Consider the following 24,329-nt stretch of genomic DNA (forward strand, 5'->3'; position numbering starts at 1 on the left):
TCCGGGGGCGGCCATTTTGTCACTTCTGTTGACTGAAAATGACGTCACAGTTGGTCATTGCTCAGGTAACGACCAATCACAGTTGACCTGTTTTCTGAAGCTGAGCCGTGATTGGTCGTTGTGAGCAGTTGTGATGTCATTTTCAGTCGACAGAAATGACAAAATGGCCGCCCCCAGAGATGGCTAAAAACGTGTGGATTAACTCTTATTCCACAAACGCAATATTTATCAGAATGCCTTGTTTCAACTAATGGGCCTGCTGGGAACATATTCTTGACAAAAATATGTTTGGGTTGACTTTCCCCCTTTAAAAAAACAAAAAGTGGAAAAGACACTGCACTGTTGAGCACAAACCCGCCTTGACTCACAAACAAACAATTCTGCATGTTCACTGTAAGGTCAGCACTGAGGCTGCTGCAGAGCTCGCTCGGTATCATCCTTCAACCCCCCCCCCCCTTCCTCGTCCTGCGCTCTTCCTCCCTCGCTCGCTCGCTCGCTCGCTGCATCTCGCCTGCTGACTGGCTTATTCCAGCAGGGCTCTCCTCTCCTCTCCTCTCCTCTCCTCTCCTCTCTTCTCCTCTCCTCTCCTCTGTGTGTGTGTGTGTGTGTGTTTTCATTCTCCAGCCATCCTGCTCTTCGGGTTGGCCACTCTGGCTCTTTGCGCCCGGACGCCGGCGCTCCCTCCCTGGGTCAGCGGTGTTAGTTTGCAGGGGTCAAATCATGGAGCGGGGAGGGACAGGGCAAAGGAGAGAAAAGTGGGTCACTCTCAGGCTCTCCTGACTGATGCCCGTTTGGAACTGGAGGAATGGGGTGCACCACCAGCGCGGTCGTCTTTGATGGGCTGCGAACTGTCTTAGAGAGGAACTGTAGCGGATACATCTGTAAAGGTGCCGCTGAGCCCATCGGGCCATCTGAGGTCGAGCGAGCGCTGAGTCGGAGGGAGTCTCGGATCTTTCCCACACAGAGATTGCTTAAGGTGCGTGTGTCTCTGCAAAACGTGTGTATTTACGAATGAAAGGTAGGGCGGATTTTAATTGCAAATTCATTTGTTGGTTATTTTGGATTTATTGTTGTTTGTGTGCAGAACACCGGGCTCAGATTCAGTTGAAATACATACCTGTCAAGTTGGACACTTTGGGCGTAATTTTTGTACAGGTGGAAACACCTTTTGCCGTACGTCGCTGATTTCCGTTCACATGACAGAAGCCATTTGCCAATAATGTGTAAGATTCTATACAGATATGAAAGGGCAAATTAGAACTTTTGTAAGATTCAGTACACCCCGGGTGTTGACAGGTATGGAAATATCTTCATATTTTCTTTGTTTATAACAGCACTTCTCAATTTAGGACTTAACATCCTTGCATGGATATTATTTTGATTTGTTTTCTGTCAATCCCATTCAATATTAATGGTACCGGTTATTATTTGTTGAGTTTATGCTTGTTTATTTTGTGCCTTTAAGTAGATGATAATGACATGGTGGGATTGACACTGTGAAAGAGGGTATTAATGCATATTTAATGTCTCATCGTTGTGGTAGTAGTTTGCAGTGTGTGGTGTAGAATTGCATCGCCTGCTACGATGTTTCGAATATATTGACTAAATACAACAGTTTGTTTTCCTTTTTTTTTACTTCTTTGGGGGGGGGGACATAGCACTGTGGCACATTTGGGCTCCCCCATCCCTCCACTATATAAGAAGAGCGCCTCGTTGTTGGCTATGAATGCAAGCATGTCATCCAGAGAAAGATGGAAGTGACAGGAAGGGGACGGGGGATGCTAATTAAAGTGAATTGACAGCCAGAAGATTCAAGCTAGCCTTTGCTGCGTTAGAGTGCCTCGTTGTCCGCCGTGAGTGGGCGCACATCATGAAGAAAAGGGAGAAGAGTGTGGGGGATGAAGAAAAGTCAGACTTCACCACCATTGTGTGGACAAAGACTTTCCAGTGGTGTAGCTGCTTTAGAGCGCCTCGTTGTTGTGGCGTAGAAATATCCCCAGAGGCTTTAGGTGGATATATTTTCACGTCTCAAATATGTAGTTATATTTGGCCATAAGAAAGATGCTAAGTGAAGTAGCATCCATTTTCCCACTTCATAATTTTGCTATTTGATTGCCAGCTGAGCGGGGTGTGGTGTGGAGACTTGAGTTTTCACGATTTTGAAGCCTCATTTTATGGCAATTGTTTTTTTAGCCTTCAAAATATGCCAGCGTTGTTCCCAACTCTCCTATCCGGGGTGTGCCAAGACGCATTTATTTTCACTTCATAGTGAGATTAAAAAAGGCACATTCTTTTACATATCATGCAAGGTCATAATGTTGTGGCCAGTTTATGCTTCTTTGCACGAACCATTTCTAGTACAATGGTAGAACATCCGAACAAAAAACATATTATTTTATTTTTTTCACATTAGGTGAGTACAACCTTTTTATCGTTTGTGCACGGAGCCTCTCTGTTCAAACAGAACTACGAAATTAGGCCGACACAATTTAATTGCGAAGAAGTATTTATTATTCATTTACTGTAGGCGAAATACAGCCGATTCAGCAACAAGACAGTTTTAAGTGTATGAAATGTAGGGCAGTTGGAGTGCTGGATCTTGCCTTCCGCTAAGCGCCACATGGGTTAAAGCCTCTGCGGGCTGGCATGGCGATGGCGATGAGGATGAGGAGGGGCCGGCAGGCGTCGGGGCACAGAGGTCTCTCTGTCTGCCGGAAATCAATCGCCGTTCTTTATCTGACAAGCGACAGGCTTGGCCGCGCGATTGCTACTCCGTACCAGCTTGTCTTGCTTGCCCTTCTGCTTACTGGATGAGAGTGTGTACAGTAGGCGTCTCCTTTGCCCGTCGTGATAGCTCATCAGCAGAAATCCGAGTGACAGTGGCCCTGGCTGAGTGCAGGGAATTAGGTCAAGGGCACTGTCCGCTTCCCTTGGCTCGGGAAGGGTCTTATGTAGATGGGGGGGTCAATTAATCCCCCCGTCAGCGGTCTTGCAAATCGATCGAGTTAAATGTGAGCGTGCGCTGATGTGCTTTCATCATCACATTATTTGCCATTGTGTCACACTCTCTACTTGCCGCAGGCATCAGTACCTTTCGCACCTTGGCAATCCATTAGGTCAGATTAGGAAATGATGCAAACTGTTGAGTTTGGCCTTTTAATTCCCTCTGATTGCGGCGGGTCATTATTGTGGGAGCGTAAAATAGAGTTGATGACGATCACTAGGGCTGCAGCCATCGAATATTTTTAGTATTGAGTATGCTATGGATTTATTTGAGTGATTAAACAAATCAAATGAAAAATTGGTTTTGCATTATGAAACAATAATAAGGTATTATTTTTGTCCACAAAGGGTTGCTATCCTTACGTTCTACATGATATTTTGAGTGACTGTGGTTTTAAAAGTTGGGGTCTGGCCTGGTAAGTGACGTGGGTGTCAGCAGTTGAAAGTGGAGTTGACTTCCTTTTTGTTTTGTTTTTTAGCTCAGATTACCTGTTAGTGTTTATTTTTCAATAAACCGATTAAAAGTGCACTGTTAGTTGTGTGTGTGTCTCTCTCTCTCTCTCTCTCGATATAGATATAGATATTTATTTGCAATATCCGCTTTTGCTTTGGAAATCAATGCTGGCAATTTTGCATACTTTCTGATATGTTACAGACTAAACCAGTGACTGAATCATAATCAAGTAAATCACGCACACCTCAATGCCGGCATTGATCCTCCAAAAACTGCTGCCGACTTGAATAACAAAGCTCATTCCTCAGTCTCGTCCTTAAAAGGCTGCTATTGTTTACGTACAGTATTTCCATTCTTTGCTTTTACAATGCCACAACTTCCGTCCTGTGTTTGAATGGCAAACAACTGTAAAGTTCTGAAGTATCTCCTGCTTTTATCACAGGAATGTTGTTGCAAAAGAAAGGGTGTGTTGACGCCAGCTTGGTTTGAGATAAAGGTGTCTTTCATCGCATGTCTTGGGAGTAGTGAGTCCCACGTACCCCTTGAAACTTTTGCTTTCAATGAACCACAACTAATGAGATGGCTCCCTTGCGTGGGGGAGCTGATGAAATTCCAAACCACGTCTGCATGTCATCAACTGTAAATTAGGCGGTTGTTAAATTCCATTCAATAGAGATACATCCATTTTTCTAGTAATGCTGTTTATTTTGCTGTAATGTGGGTTGTGGTGCACCCAAAATGTACCGCATAAATGCCAGTAATGTGGCTTTATTTAAAGGGCATTGACATAATTAATGTAAATGTTAAAAGGTCATAAAGGGGGCATGTTATGGGAAATGGATTTTTAAAATTGCAGGTCTACCAATAATTGCGTCTCTGGAGTGCCTGCCCGCCCACCAGGTGAGAAATAACTGGCCCCCCGCCAAGTTCCTCCAACCGTGACATGATCAGCTTGGTTCCACTTTTAAGTGGTTGGTGACGGTGATGAGCTACGTGGTCTATGCACACAGTGTGCTGTAGCCTATAAAGTGATGCCTGGCTAATTTCAACTATACAAGAAATGGGGTTTGGAAAGTTTGCTGCAATACACTGGTCAGCTTTTTTTTTTTTTAAGTAAACTTTTCTAGATGGATTTTTGATTTTTGAATCTGCCCTCCAGCCCATGTGGGTTTCCTAATAATAATGTTAATAATGATAACAATGATATAACATGTAATATCATGGTGATATTTATGAATTAAGGTTAGGTGGAGGTGGATTTTTTTTTCTATAAATTAAAAAGTTAAAAAGCTATAAATTAAAAACTTAAAAACAAAAAAAAAAAGAAAATATACCAAAAACCTGGCATGTTAGAAACAAAGTAAAGACCTTTTTTTAACTCGGCGTCAAAAATATGTTAAGGGACAGATAAAGCCATCTCTGATTAAAATTTGATGTTGGCCAATATGAAAGCACAGATGTTATGTTGTTATGCTATGCTATGCTAAAACACAGCGCAAGTATTTTAAATGCATAACATGTCTCCTTTAAGTACAGTGGAACTTCCGAGGACAAACCTGACAGTGTAACCGTTGCGATAATTTTTTTCTCTTTTTTTTTCTCTTTTTTTTTTTTTTTTTTTTTTTTTTTTGTCGTCTGTGCAATCTTTTAAAAAAAAAAAAGATGTCCAGCTTTCCATTCACTTTATCATCACAGATGGCCTTCAGGTTCATCTTTATGCTGCGCTCATATCGCGACTTGTGAATCAAGCAGGAAAACATCAGCAGCCGCAGGCTTTTGTTGTTTCCTGGTGAATGCCTTCATCTTTTGAGACATTTCAGCCTAATTGTTGAAACCTGGACCATTATCGCCGGCACTCAAGCTTGTATCCTCTGAAAAGACATCCAGGCAGTTTGATTTTCTCCCTGATTGTACCATTCAAATTTGTCTGCAGTGATCGTTAAGTAAGAAGTTGTACTGAAGCTCTGCCCTAGATCGATTTCACTATCTTGCGCTTCTTATAGAGTCTATTGAAAGGTTGATACTGAGTGCATATATTCGCAAAACAAATCTAGACTTTGTCCTACTCTTTCAACCTAAACAGTTTAAGAGCATCACTAATAACACTGTTTTACATGGCATATTTGGAATGAATTTCAGTGTCAGAACTCTCTGGGGGCCTGTAGGTGGGGGTCGGGTTGCGAAGAGCAGTTAAGGGCGGGGCTGTGTTTTTGTCACATTCCAGGTTACATCCTGTTTTGCTACGACTCACACCAAAATCCTATTAAGATTATGTAAATGAGAAATGCAAATATGGTTTGGTCGTTACCTGAGCCCTGAACAGTTGTGATGTCATTTTCAGTCGAGAGAAATGACAAAATGGCCGCCCCAGAGATGGCTAAAAAGGGCTGGATTTTGCTGCTTAACTCATGTTCCACAAACGTAAAACTAATCAGAATGCCGTGTTTCAACTAGTGGGCCTGGTGGGAACATATTCGTGAAAAAAATATGTATGGGTTGATTTCCACTTTAAAGCGGAAGTCAACCCAAACGTATGTTCCCACCAGGCCTACTAGTTGAAACACGGCATTCTGATTAATTTTGTGTTTGTGGAATATAAGTTAAGCAGTAAACTGCACTCATTTTTAGCCATCTCTGGGGGCGGCCATTTTGTCTTCTGTCGACTGAAAATGACATCACAACTGCAAACACGGCTGACCTGTTCTCTGAATCTGAGCCGTTGCAATAGTTGCTATTGAACATCCCTAAACACTATAGAAGATTGATGGCTGGATTACAGCAACGCTATGAGACATATTATGAGAGCTCCAAATTGGTAATTCACCAATCATCACAGGCTTTTGTCATTGATAAAAAAAAAAATAATGAAAGTGTGACGGAACCTCTGCGAGTATGAACTAACGTGTGGCATCCTATTTTTTTTTTTTTTTTTTTTTCTGCTGCTCTCAGCTGAGGAGTTCACCAGACAGACAGTTAAAATGAGGGCAGACGCAGCCTTCCGCTACATCCGTGACTCCCTCATGCCTCAGGGACTCTCCATGAACTGACTATATGACACGGTGGGGGGGCATCATCTTGTAGAGGCTAAAATTAGCCTCTCAAAGTTGTGTTTCCAGGCAGCTAATTCAATTCTCTTTTGCTTACACGTGTGTGCGGAGAGGCCGAGAGGATGTTTTGTATCACATAATGTCAACATCTGTTGCAGCCCCGTTACAAAAGAAAACACATTGGGGTAAATTTGTGAAGTGCAGCCAGAAGTGGATATAAAACAGCATGAGTTGTTTAACCGCATTGCTGCTGCTTTCAAGTCCGTCGTGTTTTGGCCCTTTTAAATCTAGTGAGAGTTTTGAGTCATCAGTTGCTTACAAATCATGAGGATTTGCCAGAAATGTGGTCATCCCTTGCAAATGACTTTGTTTACTAAGTGTAATTCTATAATGATTGCATTTTGTATCAATGTAGCCTGAGATGTGGGCGTGATGGATTTCAACATCTGGTCGCAACCAGCAGAGGGCACAATTAACTCATTCGCTGCCATTGACGAAGTTACTTGTCTTTTCACAGTCCAGCCATTCAATCCCAGGAATTTATTTCTATTTTTTTTTTCTCCAATTTTTTCCAAACGTTTGAGTAAAAGATGGTGTGACGATGTCCGGCAGCGAATGAGTTAATTGAGTCCCAATAGGTGGTCTGCAAAAATGGGCTGCAGAAAAAATAGAAACAGAAGGAAAACATTTTTTTTTTGTAGTTGGACCATTTTACCCCAAAATGAAGATGATTGTTCTAAATGATGCAATACTGCTAAATGGAATAAGAATGAAAAATTAAAACTCGTCCACTTTTTTTTTTTCTTTCTTTTCAGCTGCTAATTTGTAACAGGCTCCCCCTGCATGCCACTCCCAATGCAGAGCATGAGCCCCAACACATTTTTTTTAACGTGCTTAACTTCCTGCACAAACCAAAGAATGCTGATCCCAATCAGGACCATAGTTTCTGGTGTACTTCTCATGGTGGCGTATGACAAAGGTCTTTTTCAACAATCCGCACAGACATACTTGCGACATATTTGGGCCGCCGCCACCTGTCTTGAGATGCCGCCACAGAGGAATTGCTTCCTCATAAACCACCGTTGCCAAATACAAACATGTAAAAACATGAAATGAGACATTATTGTCAAGTGGGGGGAGGGGGCAGGTGACAGTGGATGGGGCCCAGCTGTTGGAAAGCTGACCTAGTCTCGCTCCTCACGTGAAACTGATAGCAGCTTGAAACGAATATATACAGCCACTGTCTTACCCACAGTCACGTAGTGGAGCTTTGGATTTGTGCGTGAAACCTCCAAATGAAGCTATGAGGTTGATCACAATCCATTCCCAAAGGAAATCATGGAAAGAGGAAAAATGGATTCCAGTGTCAAACTGTGCCATCATAAAATCTTTAATATCAGCGTTGGCGAGTCTGTAAGTAACATTTTATAACAGTCATACAAGTGTAATAAAATGCAGAAAATATAACAATGAGGCATGGTGTTGGGGTGAGTAGGGGAGGCTCACGTTTTAACTTTCTTCATTGTCACTAATCACAGTGTAAAAGGAAGGAAAGCACACCTAATGGTAACATTGGAACTGTAAAATATTTTTACACTCTAAAAACAGTTCGGTTAAAAGTAACACAATTTTGGGTCAAAAAAGGACCAGTCCACTAGTTTCTGGGTTGTTTTACAGAAAACAACCCCCAAAATGGGCAGTTTTGTACAAAACAACCGCAAAATCTGGGCTGTTTTGTACAAAACAATGCAAGAAAGTGGGTCAAATTGACCCAATTTGTGGATCGGCCCATTTTTGACTCAAAATTGTGTTATTTTAAAAGTGATTGAGGGGAGACTGTGATCCAGCCTACATGACTGAACTTTATGGAGCATTTATATTATTGTCTTGTCATTTTTTTTCTTGGGTGGCCAAGTGGTTGACATGTCTGACTCACAGTTGTGAGGTTCTTGGATTGAATCTTGGCTGCGTCCTTCCTGTGTAGCACTTGCCCGTTCTCCCCATACTTCTGTTGGTTTTCTCCCGCTACGCTGACTTCCTCCCACATTCCAAAAATCATGCTTCTCTGCTTAATTTAAGAGGAAGGCCGGCCGCACACCAGTAACTTGGCCAAAAACCGATTGTATGGGGTTTGGTGATGACTTTTTATGAGTGGCCAACTGTCAGCCACTGGTACTGCGTGAGTTGCCGGTCATTAAACACAAAAATAACGCTGGTTAAGAGCAAATTTGAATCAGAGATGTTGTATTTTTGATGCTGATTTAAAAAATGTCTTTTGCCCCCCCACCCCCCAAAAAAATGCAATTCTTCCTTGACAATCGCACCATGTTTTCGTGGTAGCATGCCAGTAGATGCGCTCGCTGTGTGGCCAAAAACCAACGTAAATATTTTCGTGACCTTAAGTCATGTTGGCCATATTGCTCTCAGTGCAATGGATCCTAATTGGGGCCGACTTTTGCTTGAGTCGCTGCAATCCGATGACCTGGAGTCTGGCACCTTATCTGTCGTACTTGTGCAACCTCGCTAAATCACGGGATCTGACTCACCCGTAGGTGATGTCACGGCGTACAGTAATGCTACGCAAACATCGTTGCCTGACGTCTCTTATTTCAGCTGTCCCCTCAAATGCCTTTAGTCAACCCCCACCGGAGTGCCTTTTTTGCCGTTGCTTTTTGCTTTGTCTTTGCAAGGTGGATAGCAGAGGGTCAGATAGCAATTGTGATCAGCTCGTCCATGCGTGGGGGTGTTTTAACTCCCGCCGGGCAGCACGGGCGGAGTGTAGGAGGGGCCATCGCCTCAGGCTGGGTGTGAGCCCAGCACTCTCAGACCAGATCAGTCGCAGAAAAGGAGGGTGTGAGCTCAACTCTGTGTGAGAGAGAGTTAGAGAGAGAGAGAGAGAAACCTCCAGAAGTTGTTTTTTTTCCAGGAGCAAGGAGTCTCCCCAGTTGGATATGCTGGCTAACCACTTCTTTTGGGGATCTTTCTTGGAACTCTCTTAGCACAGCTGTTGACAATGCAAGGAAGGGCGAGTAAAGCTCCGAAGAAGGAGCTCGTCATCGAGAGTCCCCAGCAGTATAAGAGCTTGGCTGCGGCGGAGGCTGAGGTGGACTCGGCGCCTCAGGTGGCGGTAAGGCATTTGAATACGGCGGCTCTTTTGAAATGATGTGTACTACAAGGTGTTACGCCGGGTACGCACAGTGATTAAGTCTCAAAGCAGGTGTGATGTGTTGGTCTTCTGTGTCATTTATATGCATCGGAACCACATGCTTACAGTGCTGCGTTAGCACCAGAGGGAAAGGACTGTTGAACTCGAAGGTTTATTCCATTACTGTGGCTCGTAAAGTATGTTTATTTGGCTCAAAAGTCAAACTTAATTGGTCCAGTGGTTGGGTCACTCCAGAGGAAGACTGAATGTATACGTAGACGACAGAGCTTCAGAGGATTTTGTGTACGGTTTGGTATGATTCTTTACCTCATTGATAGTCATATTGATCTGCCTGTTTTCAAGCGTCATTGTCAAGTGTTTCAAAGCCCCGCTGACTGCATATCATTGTGAGCTGAGCAGCCCTCTCCCCAGCCACTTCGTCCAGCAACAATAAAGTTGAGGGTAGGACCTCATCCCAACCATAGGGGTTGATATAAAGCTGCTTTGTTGAATCCATCCATCCATTTTCTTCCGCTTATCTGGGGTTAGGTTGTGGAAGCAGCCCTCTCCCCAGCCACTTCGTCCAGCAACAATAAAGTTGAGGGTAGGACCTCATCCCAACCATAGGGGTTGATATAAAGCTGCTTTGTTGAATCCATCCATCCATTTTCTTCCGCTTATCTGGGGTTAGGTTGTGGAAGCAGCCCTCTCCCCAGCCACTTCGTCCAGCAACAATAAAGTTGAGGGTAGGACCTCATCCCAACCATAGGGGTTGATATAAAGCTGCTTTGTTGAATCCATCCATCCATTTTCTTCCGCTTATCTGGGGTTAGGTTGTGGAAGCAGCCCTCTCCCCAGCCACTTCGTCCAGCAACAATAAAGTTGAGGGTAGGACCTCATCCCAACCATAGGGGTTGATATAAAGCTGCTTTGTTGAATCCATCCATCCATTTTCTTCCGCTTATCTGGGGTTAGGTTGTGGAAGCAGCCCTCTCCCCAGCCACTTCGTCCAGCAACAATAAAGTTGAGGGTAGGACCTCATCCCAACCATAGGGGTTGATATAAAGCTACTTTATTGAACCCATCCACCTGTTTGTTTCCGCTTATCCGGGGTTATGTTGTGGAAGCAGCCCTCTCGCTCCCCAGCCACTTCGTCCAGCGCTTTTGGGAGGATTGCGAGGCAGCCGGGGATACAGAGCCCCATTTTCGCACGGCCAGCACAAAGCGCAGTCTAATTGTGCGCATGGGTGGAGTTTTCTCTCCTAGATGGGTGGAGTTGGAAAGGGGCGTTTGCGCCATGGTGGGAGCGAACACAGCCAATGGAAGTAGCTCCTCTTGTTGCCTTTGATTCAGCACAGGAGAGGCATGCGCAGTTTTGACATTGCGGAAGCAGATGTAGACTTGCTGAAGTCCATGTGACAACCCGTAATTGTGAAAAAAAAATATCATAAAGGTGATGATTATAATGATGCGTTCAATGACTCGGTTTCTACAGTGATTCAGAGGGTTCAATGCATACTGTTATCTTAATGAATGAAATATGATGAAATTCAGCACATGGCTGTGGTCTCCCAAATTCCCAAGCGTGGTAAACTAGTCTTGCTAAAATCAACATGCACCAGTTATTACTTTACATAACTTGTGATCGTCTACTCTTCTCTGGTCCTTCTTTTGGAATAACCGTCCTAAAAAGACCAAGAAAGCAAAAGCACCTCTGTTGCCAGTCCTCGGGTATAGCGCAAGGCTGAGGTACAGTTTTCCAGAATTTTTTGGGGGTCAAATTCCAAAACCAATTGAGGTGTGTTTGACTTTCACAGTCTATTACTCCAATCATTAAGACAAATATAAAAGACATTGTACATTGTTACACCGTCCAGAGCTGACCCTTTCCCCAGATGAGTCATTTGCGCTTGTAATTCTCCTGCTTCCACGCCTGCAGCGCAGCCCATCTTTTCCTACCGTCGCCAGGACGTTCACAAGCCATCTGACCGTTGGATGTTCTGAATATTTGTCTATAGTATCTACTTTGTATCTTGTATAAACTGATGGATGCCACTTTACACTGACGCTGTGACGTACTTTTGTCTGTAACTCAAGTGGGGCGTGATTGCATTCCTCTCAGTTATGTCAATCACAGGTTGTTTTTCTAATGATCCACCATTATTGAGGTAGATGTGTTTCAGACCGTTGATCCAATGTGACACTCTATATCGTCCTTTTCGGGTTTTCATATCGGTGCCATAAAACCTGAAAAGGTCCTTGATAATGTAGCTGACTTTTGTGCTTTTGTTATGACACTTTGTGTACAGCGTATAAAAAAAAAAAAAAAGTGTGGCTATTGCTAAAAGACTATTTTTCCTCTGTGCTCTAATTACATGTACAGATATTTGGCAACAATGTCCAAGTGAGATGTTGCAAGCTGACAGAGATTCTGCAAAAACATATTTTCTAATTGGGTGTTTTTATGACGGGGAAGGGAAAACATTTATTCCATCAGGGTTTCATTTCAACAGGCTTGGGATGCGGTGACCGCAAGGCCATGGCGCATTATTCACATCTTTTTTTTTCACATCATTCTCCTCTTGAAGTAATTTGGTGACCCTTCTTCAGCACACAGGGCGCGTCTTTCGAAGGAAATAATAATGTTCTTCATCGGTGCATCATTCTTTGTTCCTACACTCGTGCATTTGCCATATAGTGTGTAACATTGTGCTTCAAGTGGGAAATTTTGCCATTTGATGAATTTATTTGTCATTTCATAGTTCAGCCATTCAATCCCAGGGACGTATTTATATTTTTTGCAAATGTTTTCAAACGTGAGGTTAAAAGAGGGCCTGAAAATGTCTGGCAGTGAATGAGTTGATTTAAAAGCAAAGTGAAGTGATTGGTTCATAGAGTAGAACTGCGACTATTTTAATAATTGATATTTTGGGGGGTTATCAATGAATTAAAAAAAAAAATCATTTTAAAAATGGGGCATTATTTCAAATTGACAGTTCAGAAAATGTACAAGCATGAATTAAGTATAAATTGAAATTCTGAGGATTTGGACACATTTTAAGTTAAACAAGGTCTCGAAAACAATTCATCAAATATCAAAACAGTTTTGGATTTCGTTTGACAATGAATTATTTGTTGATTCATTTTTGCATCTCTTTTTCATAGTGTGATTTGTCTTCATTTTCCAGGTGAAGCCCAAGGTGATCGAGCCGCTGGACTATGAAAATGTTCTGGTGCAGAGGAAGACCCAGATCCTCAGCGATGTCCTCAGGGACATGCTACAGTTCCCCCTGGAGGACTTTGAGGTGAGTTCCATGCATGCTGTCACTTTTGCAAGAAAAAAATCCAACTACGGAAGATTGATTCCTCATTGGTCGGAAGTGGAGAGGTCATGTGAAGTTAGGACTGTGTATTTATCTAAGGGAGTGGTACTTGGGCTTTGATCGACTGTGGATCCTCTTATGTTACGGAGTAAAAGTGAGCTTTAGATTTGTAAACACCATTGATTAATATGTTTCTGGCCCTAAAATTCAATTTACGTGCCCAAGTATGCCACTTTTATTTCCATGCTGCTGGCATGTTTTTCTTTGTATTTGTTTGGCTTCTTCAGTCCTTTCCTCTGGGCCAATGTTGTGAGTACTGGGTGGGGTCACCCGCAGCGGCTTTTCCTTTGTTTACATCCTTCCACGCTTTAGCAAAAGGGAGGTCATGGGTCATCGGTTTAATTGGCTCATTCCGTCCCGTATGTTGCGACAGAGCGAGCGTTATCTGCAGCCACATTGCGCAGGACGCTCGCTTCCTCCAAGGTTCCGCGTGGAGGCAGGGACGTTTAATGGAAACCTGGTTCTTTGCTTTTTGCTTTTACCTCAGGAAATTAGACTTTTTGAGCGGACCAAAAGTTCACAAAGACCGTATGACCTTGCCAAGGACCTTATCAAATGCTTAAATGGTGGAGTATGAATTTTGTTTTCACAGCTGTCCGCTGTAAAAGAAGGACATCTTTTTGTCACTGACCATGACGTTTACCCCTTTTTTTTTTTTTACATTTTTTATACTGTATTCACAGGCGAAAATACATTTGTCAGTTTAATCACAAAGCGTTGCAAAGGGAGGCTCGCGTAATTCCAGAGGCTCTCCTTTGGGAGTCAGCTGACCTTTAAAGAATGGCAGTTTGGTCTTGGCGTATTGTTTAGAAATCAGCACACTACACTAACTCCTAACAAAAAAAATGCAATTAAATGTAGCATTCTCTTGTATATTGCAGGCCCCTGTTACCAAGGTAACGCTCACCTGTCACTGGTATTCTCGACTTCAATTCATCTTTCCTTAAAGTGGTTTGCGAATGGTCTAAGTGTAAAAAATAGAAGAATGTACCGGTAAAGATTTATAAACAGTTTGTGCGTCATGATTAATGCATTGCGGCTACTTCTGGTGTGTTGAACTTGGTCATGCAGACGCAAAGGTGTTTCACTACTCCTGTAGGTGACTCTGTAAACTGCAGTATTATTAGTCATTTTTATGAGCAGGGAAGAATATATTGCTTGTGAGTATTGTTATAGTGTACTCCATTGCTTAAAGCGTTACAACACCGCTACATTTGCTACTTGTTAGCCCATCTTTTGCGTTTCCCATTATATGTTAGCCCTAGGCTAGTGGACTTAAAGAGGGAAGTCAATGTTTCTATGCAAGCCCGCTAGTTTAAAAAGGCATTCTGATAAATATTGCGTTTGTGCAATAAGAGTTAATCCACTCGTTTTTAGCCATCGTCACTTCTGTCAACTGAAAAGGACATCACAACTGCTCAGGGCTCAGGTAACGACCAATCACGGCTGACCTGTTTTATGAAGCTGAGCCGTGATTGGTCGTTACTTGAGCCCTGAGTAGTTGTGATGTCATTTTCAATCGACAGAATTGACAAAATGCCCCTGAGATGGCTAAAAACGAGTGGATTTTGCTGCTTAACTCATTGTGAGAAAAATTGACAATTACATTAATATCACGTTTAAAAGTTTTACTTCTTTGATACTCCAGTTGTGACATTTTGGTGAACTCACTCACACAGTTAGCCTCTGCTCTAGAATGTACCGCATAAGGTGTGAAACAGGATGCCGTTAGCAGAAGACTGTTAGCCACAAACAGGTTCAATGTGCAGACAAGTGGAAGCACCGCTATTGTCGTATGTCTGTATCTTTGAAATACATGTTTGAACTCAATAAACCAACTCAAATTTTTGCACACAGATCAAAGCAAAAAATCTGACAAATCATGACCCGTGTCTTGAAAAGCACGTAATTTGTGTCACTTGATGTATTTCAAGGCATCAGTGCACTTAAAATTGACCCGATTGTTGCAGACACTTTTTCCATTTCCACAAGCCACAGTAGTGCAGCCTTGACTTCATCTTTTAATGTATCATGTTCTAGCCTGCTGTGAAGGGATCATAGTAGCACGACACACAAGTGGTACATTGTCGGGGTCTGACAGGTGATTCTGACTTTAGGGGGAGGCAGCCCAGTGATTGAACATGACATCTGCTGCTGCCACTACGGATTGCTGTTAAAGTTTTAGCAACCTTTCAGCAGGCAGTAGGTATTCATATGAAAGTCCATTCCTGCCTGTAAAAAAAAAAAAAAAAAAAAAAAAAAAATAGTTTCTTTGGAAGAAGCCCATTCACACCAGTAAAAAAAAAAAATATTATTTATTTTTATTTTTTTTTTCGTATTGTCAAATTCGTAATGTCAAATACGAGTATACAATAACACCTTGATAAATAAAGTCAACTTTTGTATGGCCTTTGAGTGCAACTTTTACCTACGGTCTCTTCAAATGCCATCTATATCAAACCAGTAAAAAAAAAAAATATTATTTATTTTTATTTTTTTTTTCGTATTGTCAAATTCGTAATGTCAAATACGAGTATACAATAATACCTTGATAAATAAAGTCAACTTTTGTATGGCCTTTGAGTGCAACTTTTACCTACGGTCTCTTCAAATGCCATCTATATCAAACATTATTAGTGGACATAGTACAATTTGAAAAAAAACAGGTGGAAACAGGTTTCTGCAATTTTTTTATTTTATGTTTTTACTGGCGTGAATGGGATTCTTCCAAATTAACAACAAAATTTGTTTTTAATATATATATATATATATATTTTTTTTTTACTGGCGGGAATGGGCTTCCATATATTCACACCTCAACAGGGTTTGGTTTGAAGAAAAAAAGAATTAAAAAGTGTCAGTTGGTGGTAAAGTGGAAGCCAAAACAAGCGGAAAGAACTCCTCTGTCGGTGAGTTATTACTGTATAAAGTCCATTGTTTGTCTATTCCTCCTTAACAGAATTTCTTTCAGATATCTGCTTTATTATATCCCCTCTGGCGCATCAAAAGTCCTAATGTTGGTGCTGTTCTTCTCCGAGACAATGTTTATACTCTCTCCATCTGTTTTGTATTTCCAAGTTGTTGGCATAGTGCACTTTGGGGCTGCTTTCTCCCCACTGTCTCGATGCGTCTGAAAGTATTTGTCCAAGATTATCAGCCTTTTCCCTTCTTCGGTTTGAAGTGTGTTCAAGTCCATCCATCAGAATTCAGCAGTATTGGGTTTTTATGGTTACCAAAACAAAGTGTCATTTGGGCGTTACTACCTTATTCTCTACCCTCCCCTGACTCATGAGACTTTCGCTTCTACTTTCCCCCTAATCCAAAAGCTTTTTGAGGCCATACCCCTTAAAAAAAAAAAAAGCTTGTGCGAAGTGCAGATCTGAAAGTATCTGATGAAGGGGTGCGTGGTATTTATCAGGAAATGCGTGCAAACTCGTAAGCATGTGCATGCATGCATAGGGGGGCTCTGTTTCCAACACTCACAGTATTTTGAGAATAAACAATTTTGGAGGAGAATCTTTTTCCTCGCGGCATCTGGCAAATCACACACAAATCAGCGTGGTCCATTAACTTGTGGTTCTCTGTTCATTTGTAGCCCAGTGAAGTGCGAAACTTTATACCATGTCCTGAAATGTATTTTTTGTCATTCAATGTTTTTTAATAAAGGAAAACATAGTTTGTACAGATTAGCATCTCGCCTGCCGGAAATCTGGCTCGCACATCGGAAAGGACAACTCCAGGTTCACACGTACAAGTACATTGTAAGGTTTGTCGCAAGTGGCTGCGTCGAATTGTTTCAAAATATTTGGCGATTATTATGGTCATGTGTTACAAATGAGCTTTTAGCCAATTTCATTTAGTCTTATAAAATCTTTTTCCGCATTCTTTGTTGGCTCTATAGCTGTAGACCGTAAACTAGATTTTGTTCCAGTATTACTTTGTGTTAAAATCAAAGCACTTGTAGTCTGAGTCCCGCACAGACACGGACAACCAGTCGACTCTGGCGGCCCACGCGCATAAAAGCGCAACACATTCGACTTGCTCCCGGATTAACTTCTCCCACTTAAAGGTTGTATTTATATTTCCCCCACGATCACAGGGATTTAGTGGGGTTGAATCACTTAGCCATTTTACAGTGATTTAAAGACTTGCATAGAGAATTAATTCTCCAGCAAAGACCTGAGGAAAATAATCTTTGCTAGAATCTGAAAATATACTTGCATTTTATCACAGCATCGCCTTCTCATTTGTTGTTCTGACCGTATATGAAATGCTTCTCACTCACTCCTTTTGAAATGTCCTCAGACTCGGTTTTTTTTTCATGATCAATAAAAAGCAGGGATGTTCTGTCCGCGTACAAAATATGATAAATATGTTGGAGGATGGAAATGCCTTTTGGCCAAAGTGCAGTCAGCGTGTTAGCCGTGAGCGAAAGGCTTTAAGGAGGCATTAAAGGTGCTGAGATGCTGATTACTAGGCGACCATCTGTACAACGGGCAAGGAGCCAGATTCAGGGTGTGTGCGAAATTATGGAAAAACATTTAGGGAGTTCACATTTGGTCATACTGGCCTCTTCACTTCATTTCACTTGTATTATGTCGATCATCTTGATGTGTGCTAGTATGTTTGATATTCTGAATCGCATTGCCGACAGGATTTGCGATTTGTTTGTTGACCAATTCTCAATCTATATGTTGCAGATTTCGACGTTGAGACGGCAAGGCAGGAGTCTCTACCCCACAGTGCCTGACAATGCAGAGAGGGAGGCTCACAGTCTGTTCGTCCAAGAGGTACACATGTGGTTGAATTTAACCTTTCAATGTAAGATTAGCCTTGATTGTGAACCCACCACCGCGAGGACAATTCAGACAGTAAAATGTCAAACTGCAGCACTGTACGGCCAATGAACACTAATAAGGCCCGACTAATTGTAGAACTGGGCAATAAAACAGATAGATACATGGAAAAGCCGTCGCACGAGGCTGGAATGCAGTCTTGAAATGTAATCACTTGCCAACGAGTGACAGTAATGTGAGTCATTACCTAATTTGTTAGTTGAATTAGCAGTAATGCATGTAGCACATCAGAGAACATCGCGAAGAGTGTATATTTCACGTGACATATAGCCGCCGTCCGACTCTGTCTCCTGCTGCATGAATGACTGCTCTCATTACGCTGCTAACTAAACTATTTATGTTGGATCTTCGTTGTTATTTCTATTTACACCAAGAAAAAAAAAAATGATAACGGATACACACACCCAGGTACTTCTGACTGTTGCTGTTCAGAGCTGTGCCAGTGAGTCTAGAAACATGTCACTTTTTAGTTGGTTGAAATAGTAAAGAGATCACTTGCATGCTAACATCAGGTGTGCGCCTCGGAACATAATGCTATGCTAAGCTAGGTTCAAGGCTTTAAAATATGTTTTGTTGTTCAGCTTGAAATGTTTTCTTTCAATAACTGTTACCTGGGGTTAGATTATCAAACTTGACAATTTTTTTTTTTTTTTTTACACAATGCTATTGTGTATCGCCCAATTTGCACAATGTGTGATGTGTTGAGTGACATCGCAAGCTCGGCCACAAGAATCCATTCAAAAGGTCTGTCATCAATAGCTACCTTTAGGTACACTATAACCAGCCCACAATGCGCTAAAGTAAAATTGCCATTTGAAGACCTTGGTTTTTGACATTTTACCACGTAATGTCATTTGAAGTATCACGTCATGTGTTTGACCACCAATTCCTCGCCTAATTACTTTTCAGAAGATAGCCAAATGAATCTTTAACTCATTCTCTGCCAGACATTTTCAAACCCTCTTTTACACTAACGTTTGAAAAAAAAAATTGCAAAAAATATAAATAAATCACTGGGATTGAATGTCTGAACCGTGAACAGACAAGTAAATTCGTCAATGGCAGTGAATGAGTTAAGCAAGTTTATGAGAGTTCACCGCACGGCTCCTAAAACTATTAGGTACATTCAACTAAGCTTCCAGGTCAATGGTCACTGTTAAGGGAGCCTTTTGTAAGGCCTCAAAGACACAAAATCTGCCAGTCAGGTGTTGTTTGACACGGCCAGGACAGCTGTAAAGATCACATCAGCACAAGCCTGTTTCTGTTTCCGACTGCTCCCTGGATTAGGTTGCACTTCATCTGAGATTGTCAAATATCTGTTGAATAAACATCAGTGAGCCGCTCCTATCTTTGACTTTGTCCGTGAACAGATGCTTTTTTCCAAGAAAAGGAGAGAAAGCACTCCCACTCGGCTTGTGCTTGGGGGATGTCAGACAAAGGTGGATTGGAAACAAAGAGCACGCTCGTTACTTTTACTTTCTGATTCATGCATTGTGTCTTAGCTTTTTGTATTGTTTTGACTGGTCATAATTTCTGGTCATTTCACAGTCAGACCATTATTAAATGGCAAATATCCGATTACGCATTTGTGCTTTAACCTAAAGTAAACTCTTATCGCAACAAAGCAAGAATTCTGGACATTACATTTTCAGATTGTTTTTTTTACTTGTTGTTGTAAATGTGCAACAAGTGAAAACAAGAGCCCTAATAAGTCACGATCAAACACCGCATCGGTCAATTATATTTCGGGACATTATTTTTTTTATATGTGTATATATATATATATATACATATATATATATATATACATATATATATTTTTATATGTGTGTGTATATATATATATATATATATATATATATATATATATATATATATATATATATATATATATATTTTTTTTTTTTTTTATATATAACACAACACTACCCCAGGTTCATGTCATTTGCTGCACTCCAAACGTGTAATTACAGTATGTAGGCTGTGTGTTTCAAAGACGTTGTACTGTACTATTAGTGGTTTATAATCATCTTTCACTATGTCCTCTCAGTGCATTAAGACCTACAAGAGCGACTGGCACGTTGTCAACTACAAGTATGAAGCTTATTCGGGAGACTTCCGCCAGCTTCCAAAGTAAGTCCTCACAAACCCCATCGTGCTTTGTTGATGGCTGCTAAGTGGTAAGGACGACATTCTTAAAAACAAAAAAGTTATACAAGAACAGCTGCTTCCTATACTACAAATAAATCTCATTTTACAATAAGACCTTGTTCACCTGCTCAAGCTGTTTCTTTTTTTCAAAACGTTGTTGTTGCATAATTACAAGGAAATACCCCACACAACTAATTTCCCTTTCCCTCCAGCAAAGACGGGTTTCTGTTTAATGATACTCTAGGTAGTTTCTTACTGAGTGGAAACCACCTTCATTGTCGGGATATTGTGTCATTAGCCTGTCTTGCCCTGCCCCTTTCTCTTAAGAACATCACTTTTGCATTTTGTTTGAATGCAATGTTGATGACCTTCGCACGTCCGCTGTTGCCAAACGCTTTGACGCTGCGCAGATAGTCGGGAAGTTAAAACAATGCACGGTGACGTGAGTTGCCTGTTTAAAACTTCCCATTAAATCCTCATGAAGTGAGTCTCTGGTACTTCTGTTTTCCTGAACTCTAGTGGGCAGAATACACCCTGGCATGTTTCCATGAATAGTCTTAGCTGGAAAATGCATTTAGCCGAGTGGCCTTCTTACTTATGACTGCTTTTAGGCAGCTGTATAGCATCCAAATCATTTATGGAGTCATTAGCTCGCCCCATAATGGCCACTTGCATGTATTCAAAATCTAAATCATATTTTAGTTACATTGGTCGGAATTTGACCTCGGTTTGTTTTGTTAAAAGTTGTCTTGGCGTGTATCATAACAATCATTCTCACACTTCACAGCAAAGTTTCCAGGCCTGAAAAACTGGCAGTCCATGTCTTTGAAGTGGATGAAGACGTTGACAAAGACGAGGTGAGTTTGTCACGTCTTTAACTGCGTGAACCATTTTAAGTGGAGAAACGAGTGTTTGCCCTTGGAAACGTTTCAGTTTTCGTGTACCCGTGTGTATTCTATACTGCATTTCTATTGACGGGGCCCAGTGTTTCAATGGACATTGTTACTGCATCTTAAAAAAAACAACAACAAAAAACAAGACAAGCTCAATTCCTTCCAGAATGCTGGTTGACTTCCCAATATTTTCCAGAGGAATGAAATGCAAATAATCCATTCCTGTTTTTTTTCCCGCTGAAGGAATTTCATGACGATCATACGGCGCATCTCCACAACACTAACTGCTTTGTAATTACGGCAAAATATAGTGCTTTGTTGTAAAATATAGCCTAGCATGTTTGTGGTGGTGTGTTGCAAGCAGGACTCAACTTATTTTGGAATGCATTGTTCCCAGGGGCATTTCTTCAGATGACCGCATACAGCTGGAGAGTAGTCTACACGTTTTTCCAACCATGGGTGTGATTTCCTCCTATAGGTTCTTGAAAATGTCATGTTTAATTGAATGGACAGACTCTGATTGCCCAAAGTCAGCTGGGATAGGCTCCAGCTATCCATGGACGGATGGATGGATGGATAGACGGACATTAGAAGAAAGGGGAAAATGACATCATGTGATGTGAGCCTTGACAAGACACGTCCTATAGGAAAGCAGATGTTCTTTTGCCATGTATGAACACCTGTTTGTCTGATTTTTTTGTTGTTGTTTTTTTTTTGTTTCCTCTTTCTCTTTCTGCGTGTCTCTCACACTCTTCACCAGTCATGATAATATTTTGGAGATTTAAATCTGACAATGGTTGGAGTGGTTAGCAGGCCTGCCCCACAGTTGCAAAGTTCTGGGTTCAAAGGCCTTCCTGTGTGGAGTTTGAATGTTCTCCCTGTGCTTTTGTGGGTTTTTCGAACTCTAAATTGTTTTAAATAGGAAATCAACCCAAACATGTTTTTTTCAAGAATATGTTCCCAGCGGGCCCACTAGTTGAAAAATGGCATTAATATTGCGTTTGTGGAATATCAGTTAAGCAGTAAAATCCACCACTTTTTAGCCATCTCAGGGGGCGGCCGTTTTGTCATTTCTGTCGACTGAAAATGACATCACAACTGCTCAGGGCTAAGGTAACGACCAGTCACAGCTCGGCTTCAGAAAACAGGTCAGCCGAGATTGGTCGTTACCTGAGCCCTGAGCAACTGTGATGTCATTTTCAGTCGACAAAGGTGACAAAATGGCCGCCCCCAGAGATGGCTAAAAACAGGTGATTTAACCATATTCCACAAACGCAATATTTATCAGAATGCCTTGTTTCAACTAGTGGGCGTGCATAGAACATATTCTTGAAAAAAAAATTTGGCTTCCACTTAAATATATGAATGTAAGTGTGAAATGTAGTTTTTCTGTCAACTGGGATAGGCTTAATAAGCTCATCCATGACCCTAATAGAAAATTAATGGATGGAAATTTCACCAAGAACAAATGCCAAGTAAATAGACCACCTTTCTTTTCCGTTGATATGTTGTTTTTAGGAGCTAATTCAGGTCAGAGGAAATGAACCCGCTGATATGTTTGCCTCTCGGGTGTTGTCTAGACACTGACGAGGACAATCAGACCGTGAACTCTTCCAGATGGTTTGCAGATTTCAACATTAGGACCATTAGAATTAGCATGGCAGCACTTACAAATCTTTTTTTTTTTTTTTTTTTTCTTTTTGTTCCCCGAGCCTGAGGAAAATATACAGGAAAAAAGAAAGAGGAGGTGATGTTGGGCCAGAACGCCAACATCTTGAAAGGTCGTTTAAACTTTGAAGTACCTGCAAGTGTCGGGAAAAGAGTTTCTCACTTCTAAAGTTACTGAAGCGTAATATCCATGCAAGGATGATCTAAACCAGGACTCGCTGTGGAGATAGCCCCCCTCCCACCCCCATCATTCTTTCCCCTGTTGCTTTACTGTATTCCTAAAGATCTTCATTACTGATGTAACGTTGGAATGCCTTCTGGCAAAGGTCATACTTTCATACTGCCCCACCTCTGAATTGTGCAAATAACCTGAGATGAGATGCTTCGCGATCAAGATCTCAATGTTTATTTGGGCTAACGCACAGAGTTTGTTTAATGTTCTCCGGCCTGCTTATTTGGACGGAGTCAGACCCACGCCACATTGGACTCTGTGCTGTCTCAAAGCCAGAGATCACAGGCTTTCTGCACAGTGAGGCGGTTCTTTGGCAGGCTTGGTTTCCAAGCAGCCGTGATATAATGTTCTCATGCTATACTTTTGTTTAGCCTTTCATTATTTTGCCTGTAGGCCCATTCGTTGGGGCTCTGCCGAAACTCATAACAGGTGATCCTGACTCTACGGTACCTTCCGGTCTCGGCAAAGCGTTTTAGAAGGGCTTTTTTTTTTTTCAACTAAAAAGTCTGGTTAGATGTTTTATCAAGCTGTTTGTGTTTCCTCTAGGATACAGCCTCACTTGGATCGCAAAAGGATGGGATCACCAAACATGGTTGGCTCTATAAAGGCAACATGAACAGCGCCATCAGTGTTACCATGAGGGTAAGAAGGAGATAATGTTTTCAAAGGTTCCACGTTGATGGACCAGTGCCAAAATTCAATGAGACCATGAAAGCTGTATGTTTTTCGGTTAAGCCAGTCAAGTCAAGTTTGGAAAGTATCATTCAATATTGACATAATGACCCGCACATGTCTCAGAGATGCAAGTTATTGTTTTATGACCGTGAGACCGATTTTCCCGATAATGTGCAGACTATTTCAATTAGGGGTGTGAATCTATGGGTACTTCACGATTCGATTCTGATTCAGAGGCCCATGATTCGATTCAATTCCGATTCAGAGGACCATGATTCGATTCCGATGCATCACTACATTGTCTTACATTTGATAGTCCATGCAAAACACTGGTACGTTTTAAAAAATTTTTTAAAAAATGAAGGAAGAGCAATGATTTATATTTCACACTTTGACTTCGGTCGTGGGTTCGATCCCGGCTCCGGCCTCCCTGTGTGGGGTTTGCATGTTCTCCCCGTGCCTGCGTGGGTTTTCTCCGGGTACTCTGGTTTCCTCCCACCTTCCAAAAACATGCATGGTAAATTGATTGGACTCTCTAAATTGCCCCTAAGTGTGATTGTGAGTGCGGATGTTTGTCTTTGTGTGCCCTGCGATTGGCTGGCAACCAATTCGGGGTGTCCCCCGCCTACTGCCCGAAGACAGTTGGGATAGGCTCCAGCACGCCCGCGACCCTTGTGAGCACAAGCGGTATCGATGATGGATGGATGGAGTTTGACTTCGCTGCGCTCGTATGAGGTTTTGCTCGTTCCGCCATCTTGTCACCTATTAGCTTAGCCTGGCACAGACACCTGACGTACAAACGCACTTAATCACTTCCGCGTG

General features: G+C 41.8%; 1 protein-coding gene across 5 annotated transcripts in view; it reads left to right on the forward strand.

The window, feature by feature from the left end:
- The window catches only part of LOC147136571 (dedicator of cytokinesis protein 9), a 74,802-nt gene that overhangs the window by 21,549 nt on the left and 28,924 nt on the right, over positions 1-24,329 (forward strand). For 2 of the 5 annotated variants that reach the window (XM_086051815.1, XM_086051816.1), the window contains exons 1-6: positions 555-976; positions 12,838-12,954; positions 17,733-17,822; positions 19,939-20,021; positions 20,827-20,896; positions 23,379-23,474. In XM_086051815.1, the coding sequence (XP_085907941.1) occupies positions 806-976; positions 12,838-12,954; positions 17,733-17,822; positions 19,939-20,021; positions 20,827-20,896; positions 23,379-23,474 (627 nt within the window). In that variant the 5' untranslated portion in view covers positions 555-805. Of the gene's footprint in view, positions 1-554; positions 977-9,469; positions 9,632-12,837; positions 12,955-17,732; positions 17,823-19,938; positions 20,022-20,826; positions 20,897-23,378; positions 23,475-24,329 lie in introns of those variants that run through there. The other 3 variants (XM_086051818.1, XM_086051819.1, XM_086051817.1) reach the window with 2 other exon arrangements.

This window comes from Filicampus tigris, chromosome 14 (assembly GCF_054856515.1).
Source record: "Filicampus tigris isolate MCC_2025a chromosome 14, RoL_Ftig_1.0, whole genome shotgun sequence".
In the NCBI taxonomy this organism is placed as follows: domain Eukaryota; kingdom Metazoa; phylum Chordata; class Actinopteri; order Syngnathiformes; family Syngnathidae; genus Filicampus; species Filicampus tigris.